This window comes from Argopecten irradians, chromosome 3 (assembly GCF_041381155.1).
Source record: "Argopecten irradians isolate NY chromosome 3, Ai_NY, whole genome shotgun sequence".
Taxonomy (NCBI): Eukaryota; Metazoa; Mollusca; class Bivalvia; order Pectinida; family Pectinidae; genus Argopecten; species Argopecten irradians.
Genome location: NC_091136.1, coordinates 6449401 through 6471405, shown reverse-complemented (window position 1 = coordinate 6471405; position 22005 = coordinate 6449401). Strand labels below are relative to the sequence as shown.

At 32.8% G+C, this 22005-nt stretch overlaps 1 protein-coding gene across 5 annotated transcripts in view; it reads right to left on the bottom strand.

The window, feature by feature from the left end:
• The window catches only part of LOC138317422 (high affinity cGMP-specific 3',5'-cyclic phosphodiesterase 9A-like), a 47052-nt gene that overhangs the window by 4765 nt on the left and 20282 nt on the right, over window positions 1–22005 (bottom strand). Inside the window, exons 4-17 of one of the 5 annotated variants that reach the window (XM_069259076.1) lie at window positions 21924–21967; window positions 19233–19290; window positions 18438–18461; window positions 16138–16208; window positions 15039–15147; window positions 13577–13661; window positions 12270–12344; window positions 8129–8215; window positions 6110–6297; window positions 5371–5527; window positions 4191–4307; window positions 2109–2213; window positions 1207–1335; window positions 33–122 (exon numbers count right to left, since the gene is read on the bottom strand). In XM_069259076.1, the coding sequence (XP_069115177.1) occupies window positions 33–122; window positions 1207–1335; window positions 2109–2213; window positions 4191–4307; window positions 5371–5527; window positions 6110–6297; window positions 8129–8215; window positions 12270–12344; window positions 13577–13661; window positions 15039–15147; window positions 16138–16208; window positions 18438–18461; window positions 19233–19290; window positions 21924–21967 (1339 nt within the window). Of the gene's footprint in view, window positions 1–32; window positions 123–1206; window positions 1336–2108; window positions 2214–3431; window positions 3546–4190; window positions 4308–5370; window positions 5528–6109; window positions 6298–8128; window positions 8216–12269; window positions 12345–13576; window positions 13662–15038; window positions 15148–16137; window positions 16209–18437; window positions 18462–19232; window positions 19291–21923; window positions 21968–22005 lie in introns of all 5 variants that reach the window. The other 4 variants (XM_069259077.1, XM_069259079.1, XM_069259078.1 and 1 more) reach the window with 4 other exon arrangements.

Sequence of the window (22005 nt, the reverse complement as noted above, 5' to 3'; positions counted from 1 at the left end):
GTTATTGTTCACAAACAGCTAAATAAACTTACATTAGGTACCGAGGTCTCCTTCATATGTTCATACCGATCTCTGGCGATCCTTAATGGTTCCACCATAGTTTTGTCAATAATCGGGAAAAGCTATTGATAAGTGATATAAAATGATAATTAAACCACTTAAGTATGTCACGTGTTATATTGATACAACGCCCATTCATAAGGGTAACACTTGACATCAAAGTAAGAGAAAAAAATATGCACGTGTCATAAATATAACTGATCATCGAATATAACGTTTACAGGCAGTGTCATTTAAATATGACGTCATAAGTGTCAAATGTGTTGCGAATGAATGTCTGTATGTTGCGAAAAACTGTGGTATATTTGTGGTTTTTTTTTACCTGGAAATAGTGGAACTCTTGCCAGTTTTATAGTGCTATCTTACTGGAGCAAGTGCCAAAGGCACAGAAGAAGCACACCCCACCCGGTCACATTATATTGAAAACGATAAAACCAGTCGTCCCACTTACAAAAACCACGGAAAAAAGCCATGGATGATGCTTTATATATATCAATATACTTTTAAAGATGCTCCACCGCCGACAGACCATATATGATATTCATCACTTGAACAATATTTGGTGTTTAATCGTGTATACATATGCCTAATTAACACAAACAAACAATATAAAATAATTTATTTCGCCTTTGGTGCATGCGCAATCATTACTTCATTCCATATAGGATATAGTGCCACGGAATTTTTTCGGGATGCAATTAATAATTTTTCATATTTTTAACTTGAAGTAAAATTAGAAGCTCAAACTTTTCAATGGTGGTAATGGTGTTAAGTAAGTAACTTTTGTAACTGAAGAAAAATACTAAATCGTCTGCTCTTGTTTTTGATAGTGAAAATATACCATTTGTCAGCGGTGAAGCATCTCTAACAATAAAGTCTCTATAGTCAATTTTAATAGAAATATATCGTAACAAATGCATCTCAGACCATTAATATGTCAACTGTTTTGATGACCACTGCTTGGTATCTTGGTCAACAGCAGTTATTTATTTTGCAATTTAGGCGTAAATATCATGATTTACTTCGTAATCCAAAGATTTTTTTAAAATTACGTTTTGTAACTTTAAAATCAAATTATATGCATTGTACGTATTGTAATTCTTAAAATACATCATCAATAATTACTTATCTACAATGAGTACACACCTGAGCGACCGTCTCAAACATTGGTATGAGGACGAACTTGATAAACCCTATCTGTGCCGTAGGTTTTGTAACTTTTTCTCGGTCCATAAACGGGGCCACAGGCAGTCCTTCCATTTTTTCCCTGTCCGACTGTCAATGAAAATGAAATTTTGGTAACAATACATCAATACAATGCCCCTCCCTATATAACCATATCAACGGTTTTACTAGTTTATATAATTATGTTCTTGGTTCTTTTAACAACGTTAATGCGTTTTGACAGCAACAGTGAATTGCGCAGCGTTTCTCTATGTATTACTTGTCAAAGCATATCGGATCTGAATTCATTAGAAAGATATCATTGACATTTTTTAAATTATCTCAGCAGTGACATCAGTAATATTGCATTTTTATACATTTGCTATATAAAACTACCAAATTAGTTAGTATATGATCAATATCTATTTTTTATGTGAGTGTAAACACTTTTAAAAACATCTTTTGAACAGAAAAAACAACGTTATTACTTAATATCTTTCTTCGATATTTAAGGAAGGATTTGACGATCAATGCCGATACATAATTCTGACATGAACCTCACATTTAAATTTGTGCACGTGTTAGTTTGATTAGATAATTACTCTAAGGTTCTCTGAATATTACATGAAACGTGTACCGTAAATCATTTTTTCACGTGCGATTTACTATCGCGAAATTTCGCAATTACAGTAAATTCGCGAATGTTCATCTCCGCCAATGCATGTGAAAACTCGCCTACATTGATATGTATTTGCAAATTCGCACAAGTAAATTTTCGCGAACTTGTTTTGAAATTGAAATCGCGAAATTTAGTAGCCACGAAAGAAAGTGAGTTTACATTAGCTGTGTATACATTATTGGATATTTATCTATGATATATTTACCTGATTAAAATACTCCTCTAGAAGACAGTCTACCCAAGGGTCTGATACCTCCATAGGTCGTACCTCGTTAGATATATCACAACACTTAATCAACACCATCTTCAGCTGCAAAGGGTGGTAATTGAAAAATTAAAAAAAAACATACCTCATAACATCAAAGATAGATAATTCATATACATTCTCGGTAAAATCAAAGGTTAATGGATTTAAATAACATACCTCGTGACATTAAAGGTAGATAATTCATACTCCGTAACATCAAAGATTGATAATTCATACTCCGTAAAATCAAACATTTGATATCGAAACAATATCTAATTTATTTCCTAATCAGAAGATATATTTTTTCAATATGTATTTGCTTCAAAGTACTTCAATGCCGTTGCATATTGTAACAAATTTATATAATATTTCAATAATTTCCATATATATTTGGATTGTTTAAGAAGTCATTCTTCTTGCACATTATATTTAATAACATGGATGAGGACAAAAGTAAAACATTCAATTAAGCATGCATTTTTACTACATTTTACACACAATATTTAGGTACAACAGGACCACAGACAAAACATATAAGGTTAAGTTTAGCCTAATTAGTATAATGTGCTTATTATGTATTATGTTGTTTTTTATACAGAACATATCGTTTCTCCGAGAACATCCTGGAAATGTGAACACTTTTACAGAAAGAATGAATATCAAAATGACGTTTCCACAACTTTTAGAATAAATAGATATATTAACGTTTTAGTTAAGAATATATTTACGTGCTTTGGTGAAGTGAACCATTGTAAGATGTGTGGAAGACTTCAGACGTAAATGAATCGGTAATGTATAATTATGAAAACTTCCATGTTAAAAGAATGTCAAAATTTGTTTTTACATCAGTAATGTGCAATTGAAAGAAACATATAACCTCCTTTCATAAGTTATATCACATATTGTTTCTCATGAGGTCTTTGTTCTTTTCTTCTAAGCTACAGGTTAAGCTCATTACGGTTTCACCAAGGTACTAAAAAGTTTGTTTTCTGTGAAGATTATTTAAGCTACAGTGTGCTCCATACAAGAAAACATCAGGCGTATAGCAGGAAATTAAACAAGGAAAGTATAATCACTACAAAACATGGAAACTTTACTCAAACCAGCAAAGACAAAAAAAAACCTTAAAAATAAAAAGGAAAAATGCTAACTGTGGAAAACTATATATAATATTCAAGACAAAGTGGTAAAAGTGGATATTGATCAACCTTCTAAAATAACTAAGGGCCGAAATAAAAATTCAGGCTAAATGGCTAATGATAGGGAGCTGCTGTTATTTACCGCCTGCACATTATCAGAATCGTTGTATTCAAAGTTGGGTATTAAGGACCTGAGTTTTTCCACGATATCCTTGTGTTTGGCCATGTCAGTGGCGAGTATTAGAACCAACATCTCCTTGATAACAAGTTAACAATAAGACATCAGACAAAGCATCCATAGATTCGTCAAAACTGATGAGACTTTGACCCACATTAATTTTTTTTACAGTCGTTAGCGTTTTACACAGTCTTGATACAACATAGCCCCATGGTAGTAAACTTAATTATATTATCAAACGTAATATTTTTAAACCTTTGTATAATTTAGAACCCTGAAGAGATTAAGACCAATTTTAGCGAATATGGGAATCATAAATTCAAAATACCTAGAAATAATTACTATAAAGCTCATCAATTTTGGACGGTTAATTAATACAAAATATATACAATTATATGATATATATGCATGTTATGATAATCCTTTGACACACGACGGTAATGCATGGACGTATCCGGTAACTTCTGATTTTCAACAATATCATTCAGACAAACCGAACAAAATCTGCAATTTCAGAATCAAATACATAGTTAAATGCTTTCTTATTCTTTATCATATTTCAAAGTTTTTTTGTTATCTTTGATTGTATTATTAATGTTTTCATTTACTTTTTGAAATCAGGTTTGTCTGAACTTTAAGTATAAATCAGCGAGCATTCCGAAGTTCTGCTGCAAATACAAACAACTAAGAATTATATTCAACACGGAACATCTCGAGAGTTACCGTTTCCAAATATTCTTTATCCTGGTAATCAAAGCCTAGTTCTATCTTAGCCTTGAAACAGTCCATGATCTCGCCGTGGCGTGCCATGTCACTGGCAAGTATCAACAAAGTCATAGCCTGGGGTAGAAAGGGACGTAACTCTCATCAAAATAATCATAAGAAGTTGGAAAGGGACGGTCGTGTCTTATTTAAGAATAAATACATAAAGAGGTATAAACATATAATATATTATAAATTAATCGGGGGTTCACCCTCATTAATATTGTCGTCTAAAATGGTAGAAAATATGATTTATCTTTAAAAACATGAAAATACAAGACGGCAGGCAATGCAATGGCCCAATAAAAACAGACGTTCCGGTTATAAACATTCTGAATCTCTGCGGTGTAAAGGGACGCTACTCTAAATAATGTTCATCCTTGATCGTTGTCTTTAACAAAGGAAGACAAAGCTAAAAAAGATAAGTCAATAATCAGAAAGAGGGTAGAGATGAATGATTTTCAATAATTAAAGATGCTCCACCGCCGACAGAACATAAATGATATTCATCATTTGAACAATAATTGGTGTTTAATCATGTAAATATATGTCTAATTAATACAAAAAATAATATTTAAAAAAAATGTTTTATCTTTGGTGCATGCGCAATCAGTACTTCATTCTATGTAGGATATATAGTGGCATGGATTTTTTTCGGGATTTAATTAATTATTTTTTTATATTTTTAACTGGAAGTAAAATTAGAAGCTCAATTTTTTCAATGGTGGTAATGGTGTAAAGTAATTAACTTTTGTAACTGAAGAAAAATACTAATCGTCTGCTCCTGTTTTTGATAGTGAAAAAAATACCATTTGTCAGCGGTGGAGCATCTTTAACCTTATATTGTTACATTGAAGACGGAACCATTCTTTTTTCTAAATACGAATACATAACTTTGTCTAATGAAAGACGCCAAATGGACAATATTAAATAATATAAAAAGTGACCATTAAGAACCTACAATCAAAACAAAGAATCGCCAAAACGGTATGAAAATAAGAAACAATGACTTAATATATCCAATGTCATACTGGTGAAATTAATTTACAAAGATGCAGTTATCAATATAATAGATGCTACTCTCTGTGGTTTATATTTGTTACACTGGTATATGTTAATACATTAAGGTTTATTAACTTACAGCTCGGATACGTTTGTAAACCTCTTTATCTGTATTTGCAAAGATATTGCATTCTGGATTAGAGAGTATTTTGAAAGCGACTGCGCAGTGGTGGTTTTCCAATGGCGAAATGTCATTATACCGAATAGCCAGCTCCGTCCGAGCGTTGATTTGGTAACTGTAAAACAATCAAATTATTAACTAACCAGTCTGTTGTGATGAAATAAAATTTTTATGCATCATATAAGGTTATTTGTATGCATTTACAATAAATAAGCCAACTGGTGTTTGCGGCGACTTCATTTTGCGTTCCAATACCTAATAATGTGTTAACGCGATTTACAATTAAAAAGTTCGATTGTGCTTGAAATGATTCATGATTTATTTCTAATTGCGAAATACATGAAAGTAGAACTCACGTTTAAATAATTAGGTTTACAATTAATTTGATCTAGATCCATTACGCATTTTATACCAGGACAAGGATCCTCGGTATCATCATATTAAGACGTGTAACTAGGGTCTGTCATTGCTGGATATAGCATGTGAAATAAATAAAATCAAAAAGTAAGAATATGTAATCGTATCCGTGCCACCCTATTCGTCTGATTATACATGCACGTGTGTAGAAAATAAAATAAATCCCCTACGGATACGCTTCCGTAAATACCTTAACACATGGAATATTGGGAAAATATTTTCTGATTCAAATTTTATTTGAAATTTCCAGGAAATGAAAAAAGTTGAAAATCATTCTTACGTGTTATTGTAACCCGGATGATCGAGATCGTGACAGATGCATGACGTCAGAAGCACGCCGAGGTCCTCGCGTGACATCTTCTCCCAGAGTTTACAGAGGTGAATCATGCCGTACATCATCTGGGTCACACAGAAGCAGTGACGAAAGTTGTGAAAAGGGTTGTTCCTGTAGTTCTCTTGTACACAAAGCTGCAAAGTGACAAAAGGATTGTTGTTTTAGTAAATTATTCCATGAATTATTATTATCAAATTCAAATTTATTCTTTATAATGATAAATAGGTGTCGTTTGGATTTTTTAACTGCAGGGAAAAAGTACACGAGAAAGTTGATAGAATCATATGTTATTGGATATATTTACTTTTGACGAATTCCCTGTAGTCTGTAGCAGTATTAAAAGTTCAAACAATGGCTCAATATGCGACCTTTATCAACAGCAGTCATACGTTAATCTTATGATAAATCCACATGTTCATATTTGCGTCGCAGGGCTCAAAGGACAAGCTAATCACCTATAATCCCGTCAATATGGCTATTAATAGGTTTACATAAATGTCTATGACACTTGTTCCTATTTCCGATTGGTTTGATATTTGTTGTGTAATATATGCATATTTCGAAATAAAGGAAGTATTAAATATGGCTATTAAAACGGTTTCTGATATTTTTTTATAATGGTCAGAAAACGGCGCATGATGCTCTTAAAGCTTCATTAAAGAAATAGATGAATTTAGATATGCTTAAAACATGCTATCGATTATGTTATTCGACTTCATCAGTTTTGAACGCTTGTAAGTGTACATTATATTGTACATTTGAACTTTAGTAAACCTCCTTCATTTTCAGCTCCAATGAATACATGTCACCTATGATTCGCCATGTGCATGATCTACTGACGCCATTAAGGCACATCAGTTACTAATGATCACAATTCCTTTGAAATCACACGTTCAAACTCAGGAATCGTTAAGGAATGGCTTAGTAATGAAACTTTTTATCACTTCATAAATCATATCACCAGTGATTTATGTAATTGGTTTGAATCCTATAAGACTCTTTCATATGTGGATATGAAGGATAGGGATATTCTACCCGAGGGTCACAAAATGTAGTAAAACCCGAGGCTTGCCGAGGGTTTTGCAACATTTTGTGATCCCGAGGGTAGAATATCCCTATCCTTCATATCCACTTATGAAAGAGTATTTTTCTTTCATACCACGACGTTTTACTGCAATTTTATAACTATAATATCCCGCCATTTTGAAATAAATTCGAAGAAATCCACGACTGGAAGTCAATTTCCAAACATGAAAAATTACGTGATATTTTCAACACAAATTCCGTTGCTTGCATCTTTTATAGCAAAACCAGTGAATTTTGTGGAAAAAAAAAGTTAAAATTTTACCGAGGAAATAGAGATTTTGTTGACGCCGTGACGTCACAAGGCTTTATTGCATGGATAGCCATGCAATACAGCCTCAGGCGACATGAGTGCATTGTCCTAGACCAGCCAGTATTACACGTGTAGGTATGAAAGAAAAGTCTTTATATCTATACAACTCATCATGTCTATTTGAATCATATCGAATACTTAATCTGATGATGAACTTGATGGTAGTGATGCTTATACAGATGGGCTTTGTAGAGCAAGCAATGACACATATAGGTTTCCCATAAAATGACTGACGTTTTTCATGATTATCAATCTGGAGGAAGTTAATTTTCTAATTTCGAAAAGACACGAGCTTTAGAAAATATTTGAAGATTAACTAAGGAGATTATACTTTGTTATATATATTTTGAATAAGCAACTACCTGTTATAACTTAAACACAATACCATGAGTAGAGTCCAAATGTGAAAGCAAATCGGAATCAATAAATGTTGGAATTGACCAATCAGAGGTGCCGTAGCTATAGGTGTGTAAACCTAGACGATAACCAACTGCTATGGAAGTTATCGTATCATTTTTCTATTGCGAGACGTGTATATTTTGGGGATAAATAATTGTTTTACAACTTACCAGCCATCGTTTTAATGTGATGGGATTGATATTAAACTCCGTCACTAGTCCCAATTCATGGTACATATGTTCGAGTAGACTCAACATCTGTAAATAAACGATAGTTCTTGTCATCATTAACGATTCAATACCAATGTCGACCTTATACCCTACTGTACAACTAGCACAATTAATTAACAAACAGTGGTTTGTCGATTGATCATTAAATCTATGTATTACTTACAACGAAAGCTTTTCCACTTTAGTACATCACATGATAATTACTAGGAATGCGATTGGATAACAGCTATGATATATTTTGCGACAGTTCCCTGTATATTTTCTTCGACTCGGGGACTATACCTCGCCAGACAACACCATAGCAGAACAGTTCCCTCTGGAAAGGGCCATAATAGAATAATAGTTATAATTGAACTTTCTTGCATTAAAAATTAGACATATATAATCCGACCATATCTTGAGTTATTAGGCGTATACGGAATTGAATGACAAACATGGGTATGATTAACAACTTTGTTTACACAATGCGTAAGTTATCTGTATAGTTAACAATACCAATCATATCCTAATCTACAAATTGATGTTAACTACCCAACTAATATCAAGACAACTCGGGTTTCGACAAATGTCGATTTTAAAAGAAATTTCATTTTATTTCTACATAAAGGTGCTACAACGCCGACGAACGGACGATATGTATTTATTAAAACAAGAGCTGACGAGTTGGTATATTTTCTTCAGTAACAAAACTTGTTTGCCTTACACTATTGTTATCACTAAAATATAAAGAGCCATGTATTCTTCTTCAGAGTAAAATTATTTAAAATATTGAATTCCACCTGGAAAAAATCCATGGCACCATACCCTATATGGAATGACGTACTTATTGTGCAGGCAAAAAAAATCATCTCAAATTTCTTTTGTATTTATAAGACATATATACACATTCATTAAAAACTATGTTTATATGCTCTGTCAGTGGTTCTTTGATATATATATATATATTATTTCTTTTTCGGGGAGGGGGGGTCGGGGGTGCTGGATCTAGCTACGTTTGCTCAAATACGTTATCTAAATATCAAAAGATCCCCTTCATTCCACGTATATTATTAAAATGTATAGTAGCAAATGAAATAACTACAGCCATTTTAGTTTTGAAGTCATATATAACAACGGATGGGTTATCGTTTGAAGATTTGGTATCAGTAAAATAATCTATTATCGACAGTAAAACTCTCAGATGATTTATTAAAATCTGTGTTTTAAATATTTACTTGAAAACTCCTAAAAATTATAGTTATTCCAAGGAATTATACAAAAAATGCTTTATTTAATTTGGCTGCATCCTTCAAAATAGGTGACGCTTGAATAACGAATAACTGTCTAACTTTACTTTGCTGTTATCGTTATAGTGAACTGATAATTTTTGAACAATGAATAGTACTGTCAGAACACAGAACGACAGAATATTGATAAAAATCTGAGTAATCATTGTCTACATCTATCTATTTCTTACAACATACAGATTAATGCCGAGGAGTGACGAGTGTAGCGAGTGGTTTATGCACAATGACGGAAGTACCCGAGTAGTACAGAATACCAATGGATTATGACGTCATTATAATATAAGCAGTCACCATTTCATTTGCAATATTGGACTTTATTTATTATTATAGAATACATATAGTGAATGTAAAGTAATATTCATCTTTGATATACGGATGGCAATCTGTCGTCATTGAATGAAAACCTATGTGTTGTCCAGGCAACACATTTCATTACCACGCTATTTTACAAGGTCAAAATCAATCCTTTTGCACGATTTTGTGGCTACCGCAAATCACGAGACTGTTTCTCCTTGCTATGAAGTATCTCATTCCGACATTTAATTTCCACTTACACGGAATGTCATAAGCCAATCGATGTTCAGTGAACTATTCCTGTGGAATACACGACTGATTAAGGAAAACATCGCTGGGACCAATCTTGGACTAATTAATTAGCATGGGTAAAATCGATACGAAAGGCTAATACCTAAACGATGAAAAAACTTATCAATACCTTCGTAGCAGGAGATATATCACTTTGGTCTGAGAGGTTAGCGGCATTTACGGTACAATTTACGCAGTGTTCTATCAACAAGTAATTGGACAAGCTTTTATTGTGCATGACAAATATGAGCGTGACAACTGTGCAATATTCGTGTCAATCGCTTTGTTTATAGCAGAGGCTTTTATTTACTTTGCAAAATCATTTACTGAAGCATGCTGTCGGAGACACTGGCGAGACAATAAGCCATTATATTGACGTCCAGCGAACAATTCAATGATTCCTTTTAGGATGAGTAATTAACGAGAGAGAAAACAGCTCTCATATTTGTATTTTGTAGTCATGGGGATACACTATAACGTAATTTCCACAAGAAGGCGTAAATTGAGACAGAATTAGGGCTGTATTAGGGGAAAAAACAACATAATTTTGTCATTTGTTCGCCGTTTTAATAATAGAATTGTGATTAGAGCTACACACTTTTCTATGCAGAAAATAATATGTAAATTATCGTCTTTCAAATGTGCGTTTACCTTTTTAATTGCCATTTGATTAGTAAAGCAAGTATCCTATCAAATAAAATACAGATTTCTTTTTTCATGAATGCTTAACGTTAAAAAGTATTCTTTACAAATGATATAAAATAAGTTATCATTACGATTGTAGGAATCATGGGGAAAGATTTTGACAATTTTCGAAAGATTTTGACAATTTTTATTTTTTATTTGTTGTCAGAAAAAGATATATATATATATAAAATCAAACTACTGAATAGCTCAGTACAAGTATGTTAAAGTGAACAGTCGGGCAAGGATGGCTAAAGTCGGTAAAAACGGTGTGAATGTATCCAGTATAATTTCTTATGAAATGGAAAAATAAAATCTCCCGTCAAAATCTGTCTGCGTACGAAGAAATTAATTTAAAGTATGGAAATTCTAAAACGTCCTCCCGGCTCACTATGTCCGTGGTTACATTTCCACGCAGCCTCGCTTTCAATGCTTTCAACTTTTCTTTACTTTAATGGTCAGAACTGGGAAACTAAGCAGAACTTGACCGTCGTATTAATATGTGAGAACTTTTGGAAGGCCAATGAACGCATTTAGACTGGTTTTCTTTGCCCGACTATTCACTTTAATATCATCATAAAATCACTATTTTGCATAGGCTGAATATTATACATATTATACTAAAATCACCAACAAACGCATGTCTTGGCAATCATGCAGAATATTTAACGTTGATACGACACTACACCCACACGGTATACTGTATATCAGTTAAGTTAGCCATTCATGCCATATGGTTTAAACGTTTCAGATATATAATGTCTTATTCATAGAGCCATTCAGTAAATATTGCGGAGGGGGCGGGGTTAGTGATGATGTGTGTTGAGAGGGTGTTTTAATTAGTGCAAACATTGACGTTTTTTTATCCTGCAACTGCCGCACACACTGACCGATAACTACTGGCAATATAAAATTTCAAGGGAGTCTGCCATCACTCAAGCTCTGAAATAAAAGGTTAGGAGCGACAAATGTCAGATACACTTACGCTTTATCCGTCAATATGATCACGTCTGAGGGAACTTTTTTTTAATTTGACCACGAGCTTGAACCTTCAGGTGATTGAAACGCTATACACTCCCGTTACACCGTAACGTTACATTCAACAAAACGACGTCATTTTTATACGATATCGAAACCTCTTAATATGGTGTTGTATTGTTTGGAACTTTTTTCGAAAGTGCTTATATATTTCCCTCTTCACCTCAACATTACTATGCCTTGGACAAAAATATTCTTGTTATATTTGATAAGTATTTGTAATATGATTTTATTAACTTGGGTTTATGAGTAATTGTGAGTAACCATACCATACTGCATCGGTAAAAGGTAAGAGGCAAAAGGTCAGAAACCAAAATACAAAAGGTACGGGCAAATAGAAATGATAAATAGACTTGTGCCATACCACTGAAAAGGCAAATAGTAATATCGTAATCAGGGTTAATTCATCACAACTCAAAATATACTTTAAATCACTGAATGAGATTGATATGTAGAACAACAATAGATGAGATGTATGTGTATCCTACCTCATTAGGCTCCCAGTCCCAAATGTCAAACGTAGGCTGTTTTAGGTAGTTCACTGTTTCTTGAGAAAGGGTGTACTGAAACACAAAGTTACTGAACCAATCTATGTTACATTATTGTAAATCAATAGTTCTCTTTTTGTTATTTTCTTACACCAGCACGTGTGTATCTGTCTCTCTCTCTTGAACTAATTATATGATGCTATATTTAATACTATCATGCCACGTTTGCTTTACTGAAAGTTAGGCTAAGAGAATTAAAAAAATCAATGACATTTCTAACATTTTCTTCTGGTTGAAAAGTATGATTTATGTAAATATATTTTAAGACAACCAGTATATATAGAGTCCAGTAAAGATAGGATGTTACCCCAAAATAATTTCAACAGAATTTTTTCTTTGTTTTTCATACAAATCTGACTTTGTTTTATACAAGTAAAAAGACACCACAAATAAAACTGTAGGAAAGTGTTTTTCTTGACTCCCAAAAGAATCAGAATAATGGGATATTTGCTAAGCATTAATTGACTGAAATTATTGTATCAATTCGACTTATTTGTGTTAACCTAAAATTTGTCTTACTTTATACCCGATTTCACATATTAAGTATTTTTGGCGACTTTTTTCATGTTAAAATCCTGAGATCCTTCAACCCCCAAAAAACACAGATTATGTTGGAATTATTTGGAGGTTAGGCCTCATTTTTACCGGACTAATAATAATATTTTAGATGTAGCGTTTCGATGACAAATACGATATACACTGTCACCTTCATCTTTCAAACTAACACAAAAGTGTAAAAGTGTACGAGTTCATTGTCTTCGAAATGACAATTGATGATCATTGTCAATTTCGGTACTGCTGGATATACAGCACACTGCGATAGCATTATATAGGGCCGAAATGACCAGGTATGAGACACAGATGAGTGAGATCGAGTTATTTCAGCTCATAACAATGCGACAGCATGGTATTGTATTTATCAAGAAATAAAAAGGAAACCTAAAGAAAATCTAAATTAAAGATCAGCTTCAAAGAGGATTCAATATTTCTTCAAGAGGCAAGAGGCAGATTTTATTAAATAAATCTTCAAAACGTGAATGAGGAAAGAAATCATTATATTGTTTACGAACACAAACACATTTACTTATACCAATTCATGCTATCACTTGTGAAACAGTAAACTGTGGATAGATGACCGTCTGACTATTTGAAATGCAAAAATAGCTTGATATTTTGAAGGAACCAAAGGGCTAAAAAGAAAAGAATGTAAAGGGGATACTAAAATAGATGTGTGATGTGGTACTCACCTTGGGATACAATGGAACGTCCCTCTTGAGGCTGATTTTTCTTTCATCACTCAAAGCACTATAATAGCCAGTATAATACATTGGTCTTGCGAATGTTGGGAAGTTTCAGGAATTCAAAAAGAAGGGAAGGAGTGAAAAAATATAACAAAATAAAAAGGTTAGAGCGTGAAGTGATAAAGTAAATGTTATAATGCACACATGATTCTACTGTGGCTAACAGCTACATAAAGGTTGGTGTCTACAAGGAAATGATGGTTGGATGACACTAATAGATGGATGATAGCGATGTTTCATCCTTATAGGTATAGAACACTTATACAGACTTAACGAACCAAAACATTTATTGTGTTTTATTTTATCGTATTGTGTGCATATTATAAACATAGGTATTGTTCATAACTACGCTCTATCGCCTCTCCCATTTAAGTATCTCTAAGAATTTGACTTCTAATGGAATCAAAGGAGTTATTGTGTTTTTATATTTATTGTATTGTTTATATATTATAAACACAGGTATTGTTCATAACTACACTCTATTGCCATTTGCCATTTTAACATCCCCTATGGATCTCTTAATATGATTGCTTCTAGCATTAAAGGAGTTATTGTGTTTTTATTTTTATTGTATTGTTTATATATTATAAACACAGGTATTTTCCTTATTTACGCTCTATCGCCTCTTCCATTCAAACATATCTGTGGATCTCTTGATATGAGTGCTTAAGTAAACAGAGGAGTTTTTGTGTTTTGGTTATATGTTTATTCTTTGTTTTTTAATTCAATTTTGAACTTATTCCCACAGAGCCAAAACATTATTTTTTTCCAATATCTTGCTATGCAATAAGAGAAAGCACATATGCCTAAATAGAAAAGAAAATAGTATTTGTCAAATGAAGTAAAATTGAAACAAATAAACTAACATGATGAGTATTATATAACAATGTAATGAATAAATATGCAAAGGTGAACAAGTATTTACAAAAAATCATGAAAGAAACACACGGACATTTATGGCTAAACTCTGACAGAAATGTCTAGGAAATGAAAACGATTATTTAAAATCACGGGAATTCAAACGCAGGGCAAATATGGAATATATGGAATACTAGGTAACAAATGTGTCATGGGGAGAGAAAGAGTAACACAAAAATCGTTTTGATTTTATATCGGCTAAACATGCACATTCACACATAAAAATATGGTGTTATTTATATTGTTAAAAGCGTGGCATTCATCGCAATGCATCTAGATGAAATTAAAAAAAATATAATTCTTCATTTCCAACATTCCAAATACAAATTAATTATTATGGTTGTCAAAATGGGTACAAATGTAATTACTACTCTCTGGTTGAAATCAATACCTTATGACTTGATCTCATTTTGTTGACTGGTAGATTAATGATAAACATAATAAACTTAATCAGATGAACGTCTTTATCGGTATACCGTGTTCATTTTACCTCATATTGTTGAAATCGATGACCTTTTTCTGTGAGTTCAGAATTTGATATTTGATGTCTGATATATCTCTTCTGCATTTCTCAATTTCGACTGCCTTCAGTCCCTCTACTGAAACAAAAATAATTATCTAGTAATTGATCTTTTTCTTTGCTTTTATCTCAATATATCACATAGCATTCGTATTGATGAAGACAGTGTGTAGAAAAAAAGGTAAAGCCTATCAAATCGTACTCACGAAGCTATTGAAAATATACTGTGATATACGTTGATGATTAACAATAGAAAATCCATGTTGTTGTAAACAAAGACTATCAATAACAAAGGCTAGATCATCTTTTACTGATAGAAGTCAACAACAACCAAGCTGCAAAATAGATAAACATGTACCACTAAAATGCATTAGCAACAAAGTCAGAGATTCAATTCAAAATGGTGTTTAGAAATCTCCTTTTTCTGCATTACTGTACAATTCCAATATTTAAGCGTCATTGTTGGGTTTTTTATTTCGATTTTAACCGGTAAAATCATCAAAGGCCAATAATTTCTGATCAACAGATTCAAGTGTATGCAATTAGAACTTTCTTTATCTAACTTAATATGTAGGACATATGTTAAACCTTTTTGCAATTTAAGACTTCAAAAAGAATAACTTCAAACATTCAAGCCTTTTCAAGGAGTTTGACATGAGTCTTTTGACCTTCGGTTTTAGATCTCGATATGTAAGGCTAATGCATCTAACATTACATTAGACGTCTCACTAAATAGAAACTTAGTAAACACGCGACTTTTACTCTACAGCTATCACGAAAACAGTGAACATTATTTGTCAAAACAAGTCTCTTTTTTATACGAGAAATAAAAGGCATATTATGGATACATAAACATCAAATTTCAAATCAATCGTTGAGATAATGTTGATAACCGAATTGTACTATTCCTGGATTTTAAAATGTGCAAAGAGAAAAATTTACTGCCGTGACAATCTTTTCAAGTCACACTTAAATTGGTTTACAAATTACATTTCAGTGTAAGTTCAGTTACACACGACATACACGACATGTTGATTTCACAACCAGAACAAACGTGACCAGTACTCACGTTCTAGGCGTCTCTCCAGTACATTGATGCGGTTTGTTAAATCCAATTTCATTTCATCCACCTTGAATACTCTAGAATAGATAATAAATAAAACAACAAATATTTTATATCGGTGAACAAAAACAAATTCATATTTTTGCGGATGTCACGGATGCTCACTCTAAACTAATAACTCCACATTCTGGAGAAAAATCACTGGTTATGATTACAATATCCATGATGAATCCCTACTATGTTTTAGGAGGACAAAAATATATGTAAATAATCAAGTACCTGCCATCAATTTTCCTTGAGCATTTTGTTTTCAGTATTTTAACGTAAAGAAAACGTTATATATTCTATGTAAAATTCTGTATTTGTGTTTGTTCATTTCATACAACCCTTTTCATTAACGTTTATACTCTTATTGTCTATAAAAGCTACAATATTCCAATTCATTAAAATAAAAGCACTGCCTTTGATTCCTCGTCTTACGCTTAAATGAGTCTTTCATATTTGTTAAATTCAAGTCGTGTTAAGTATGGCTTGTCTTGAAGGGTAATAGTATCCAAATTATCTTAGGCATTATTTGTCGGTTAATTTCTTGAACATACATTGATACACTACGTCTAATATGTCACTTTACAACAAAAAATACCTGGCTCTATCAGCCAACACTAATAGATTCACTCTTTATAAACCTGTATTATTATGGTTATAATGATTAGCCATGCCGCTACGTCAAGCAATCTCGACGTTTGCCTAAATATATCATCATTAATGCGCCAGATATGATAGAGATAATTTTAATCATATTCATTGCCTCGCGTTCCCTCATGTGTCATATTTCTAATGTCCTAGCCATTATCCAAGGACACTTCATCCTGATTTTACATTACTATTCCTTATATAGCACGCGGAGATAACAAAACTGGGCGTATTTCAGTCATCACCTCGCAGCTGTATAGCTAAATTTATCTCAAATCTAAATGAGAAAGGTAAACACATTCCTTATTTTATCTCACAATCGATTATCTTCACACATCGATCAAAATTGAGAAATGCATTTGTCTCCTCTTTGTATAATATTGAAATATAAATTTGATCATCAGGAATTAAAAGTTAAAACACAACGGTCGCTTCATCACGAAGCCTTATTGTCGTAGTGTCGTGTTCGTATTTTACTGCATTCTATTAATTCTCATTTTAATATACATTTCAGTGCGCGAGAAAGTAAGCTCGTAAACTGCTTAATATACTATATGACATTCTAGTTGACGACAGATAGATTATATAAACAAATTGTATAACATATGCTGATATGATAAATATCATAGAAAGGAAGACGCGCAGCACCTTATAATTAAATTGGTTGGTATGGTGTATTTTCATAAAATAGTAAGATAATTTACTGAACATACGCATTTAATTGCATAGATAATACGTAAATAAAATCTCTCTTTCGTTTTAGTTACATCGAATACAGTTTTGATGTTTAGATCGACATACCTAGTTACATTTTGCTGAATATCATTTCATTTTGCATAATGAGAAGATATTCAGTACAATTTGCAGTAAAAATAGGACCATAATGCGTATCGCAAATTCACTCAGCAGGAGTGACAGGATAATTTACTTTGAAAATAATAATCTGTTAAGTAGTAATTAGACTACTCTTTTAGTTAAATAGACGATGCTGTACCTACATTATTCCCTAGCTTGCTAAATAGATATAGGAACATTCATGTTATATTAAGGATAAAATGATAATATTTGCGCATGCGTGCTCACCAGTTAAAATTTGTAACTGATCATAACCGCGGGATGGGATGATTTGAATGCTATGTGGGCTGCATGCATATGCGTTCTTTTGAAAATGGTCGAGAACAGCTAACTAAAATTTCTATTCAAAATGTAATTTCATTTAGCAGTTCATCGCAGTTTATATCGAAACAAAATGCGAATGCTTTTGTCCTAATCTAGCATCTTTATTACATATTCAAGTGACACAAAATCAAAGTATTGCAGAGCAAATATTCCTTTTTTGCTGTTGGGTTGAAGGATCTGAAGGGACAAAATGGATAAGATTTCGTTTATGACGTTGCGAATGAATGTGAATGGCATACAACGATTTGGTCTTGTGTGCGTAATGTCTAGGAAAGTGATATAGCTAATGGAATATTCTAGGTGAAAAAAAAACTACAAAAATATATTAAGCACCAAGAAAGATATGATAGCATCCGTTCTCCGGAAGTGAGTCAATGGTTGGAATCACGCATGCGTAAGGCTAGAAAATGAGGTGAAGTGATTGACTACTTTACCTGAGCATGTCCATATTTGGGGATCTAAAATACAGAGAGTGCAGTGTCTCAAGTAAGGGGAGGAACCATTTTCAGTTACTAGAACACCATATATGGATCCCCGTTTGTTGACTTTCTTGTCGATACCTTTTGCAGGTGATGCGTACCACAATCAGAAGACGAATAAGTATGTTTCAGTATAAATTGACCAATGACGTATACTATGTTTGATGGCCGTCACAGGTGTAAAATGTGTGTATTAAAAACGATAGGAGACGTCATTATGTTAGCTACTATTTAGGTATTCGATCATAAACCAAGGTATTTTTGACAAAATAACTTTTCCATTCCACAAAACATTCAATGAAAGGAAAAACATCATATCTAACACATATATGTTCCTATAAATATAGTATTATTCACAAACTGTTTATGAGAATAGTTTCAGTTATTTACGGAAGAGTTTTCACACAAAAAGTGTTTGAAATACAAAATTAATTATGCGCTTTACCATTGATGAGATAACCTCACATAAAATCTTCATTTTTATTCAAAAGCCTGTTATTATTCCCTTTCCATTATCCTTTTATACGGATCAAAGCGGAATAGTATCAATATATATATAATACAATAATACAAAAACTAAAACATTACACACACATCAATTAGTTATTGCTTTCTTGTACAGTTCACTTACGGATAACATACATCATATGATACGTGTGTTCATTGGTGCTCACACAGTGCATGATTACAATGTGTAAAGTGCGCTTGATTAGTATAAGCGATGACGTCATCAGAAGCTGCGTCACTTACTGTGTGAACTGTTCTGTGACCTGTGATAACACCTGTTTAAACGCCTCGCCGTCCCCCGCTGAAAACAATTAAAAACAAAATAAAATCAAAATAGTGTTTAAATACAGTCGTTACCAATGACCTATGTGTTTATCACAAGTTTGGATATGTATACACACCAGCCGAAATATAATTTACTGTAAATATAACACCTGAGTTTCAATTTTCGTTAGCATTCAATAATATGTTGTTCACTATTGAGATTTACTAGCTCAGGAAGCGTGACTTATTGAGAAAAAAACCCACTTTTAATTCAGACCACGTTTCATAAAGTTTTGCAATATTTTATATAATTTTGAATCTAAAACTGTTATTAAGGTTTATCTTATTTGATAATGATATTTAATATTCTCCTTCAAGAAAGCATGTACCTAAATACAATATATACATGTGGGATCTGATAAACAACGACACAGATGAACTTAGTAGGAATACAAAAGGTGAAGCTACAAAGTTTACAGGATGCCAACAATAAGATAGATATGCATTTTCTTTCGACACTCAGGTATATTAACTACATATTTATTTCATCATAATGACCAAACATACGTGTACGAACATGTGAGAAGGTAGTACTAATAGTTGATATTTCAACAGAAAAAGTAATCCCTACAGTTACTATAAGATACTATAAAACATACAGTCTTAAAATGCCAAAGCCTAATATTTATTACAATTCGAAATTCATTGAATAAGATACACGTCAATACATTGTTTAAGTATAATATATAAAGCCTATTTATATGCATATCTTTATATATCTCTTAACGTTTTATAACAGTTAGGGTGGGCATGTGCGCAACATGTAATGACGTCTATGGGCTTGGCTGTGTGATACAATGGCGGCAGTCACGTCACTTAGTTGATTATATAATGAATGTCATATGTATAAACTGATATTGACGCCACTATACATGTTGGTAGCGATAATTAATATTGTACCACGTCATTAACCAGCCAGATCAGCAGTACCTTACGCCAGTACATTATCCTATCACTACTGCTATTATATACATTGACCGATCGCCAGGTGTAATATAGCCACGCCTCGTGCTCACAAACGCACGTGTTTCTATTCAATGTCGGAGCAAACATCGTAGCACACACAATACAAAATGCAAAGTCACGTGCGGTTTGATTGACAGCTGGCGATCCGTCAAATTACTGTAGAGCCTGCTATTTTCTGGGGGATGATATTTTCGCGATTTCGCGGCACATTGCTTTGATTACGAAAATTTGATCCGCGAAATATTGAAAAAAATGGTTGAATGATATCTACACTTAAATCAATATAAAACAAATTAAAATCGCTTACATATGCTTTTCTTGTTTTTTGACCAATTCGCATAAAGTTTGGTCCGCGAAAATGACCGGCTAATTGGTTTTACCATTTTGTAATAGCTTATTGTTTAATTACTCTGATGCTATATCGTAACTATGTAAGCTATAAATTGCACATGTTAAGATTTAAGTGTTTACTACAAGTAAAAGTTATACGATTACAGAATAATGGCATAGGAATGATAGTTGATGAAAGACGAAGCTTACCTTGAAGAGTATTTTTTACTTAAAATATTAGTACTGTTACTTGAGAGGGTAATTCTCAAGCGCTTCAGGTTACCTTATTTCCAAAGTCTCAAACACATTACCTACGTGCTCCACTTTATGTCTACTTCTAAAATGTTATTCGAAATGACAATCGAAAAGAAGTTATATAGGAAGACCAAAGATGATAATATGTAATGAAGTATGTGCATCTGTGTTTGTATCTGTGCATAAATCGCTAAGTTTTCGTTACATACCTTCACCTAAACCATTCATGTCAACTAAAGCATACAGAGTAATGAAATTAAAACCAAACTAATAGGTAACGTCATTTAGTAAGCATGAAGGGATACTATAGAAAAATAATAACAACAATAGAACAAAACTATTAATAAAAGAATCAAAACATATGATAAAGCTTAACCGAATTAAAGAAATATTATACCTGACAAATAAAATAAATTAAAGTAATTATACAATATACATACATCTGACCTAGGACAACGTTCATGTGCGTCATTTTGGGACTGCTATGATTTTGTTCTCAGTTTTGTTATTTAAAGTGAGATTAATATTAAATTGTTTTTATTTGTGATCACTCATGGATGTATACGTCTACCGTCTTATGGTCTTATGGTTCCCTATAGACGTTTATCCTACGTAAAGCACGTGCAAAATACGTATTCCGGCTCTATACACGTATTACCGTAAATATCGAACTGGTAATATATTATCGTAAATATCGAACTGGTAATACCTATGACAGTACATCCTCGTTATTCCAAGGGTTCCGATCACCTTCGATATATACACTCCTAGACTATCTCATTGTAAAACTGCAGGAAACAGAACAAAACAGGTAATTTAGTCTTTTTATGTACATCAAAAGAGCCGTTTATCGGTACACTGTGGTTGACAATGTGGCGTTGAAGTTGGGCGTCGCTCTCTCTGTTGTATTCAAAGGAAATATGTGCAGGCCTTTGATTGGTTCAGAGTGTTCTCTCTCGGCTGCCTTCAGTTTTACAATGAGATAGTACAGGGGTGAAGAGATCGTAAGTTATCGGAACCCCTGCAGTATCGCGGATGATGACAGTATTGATCTCTTACCATTGGCTAAGGAAGGTGTTGTGGTGGTAACTTCATAAGGCGACCTAGAACAGAATACGTCACACAATTTACCAGATGACCT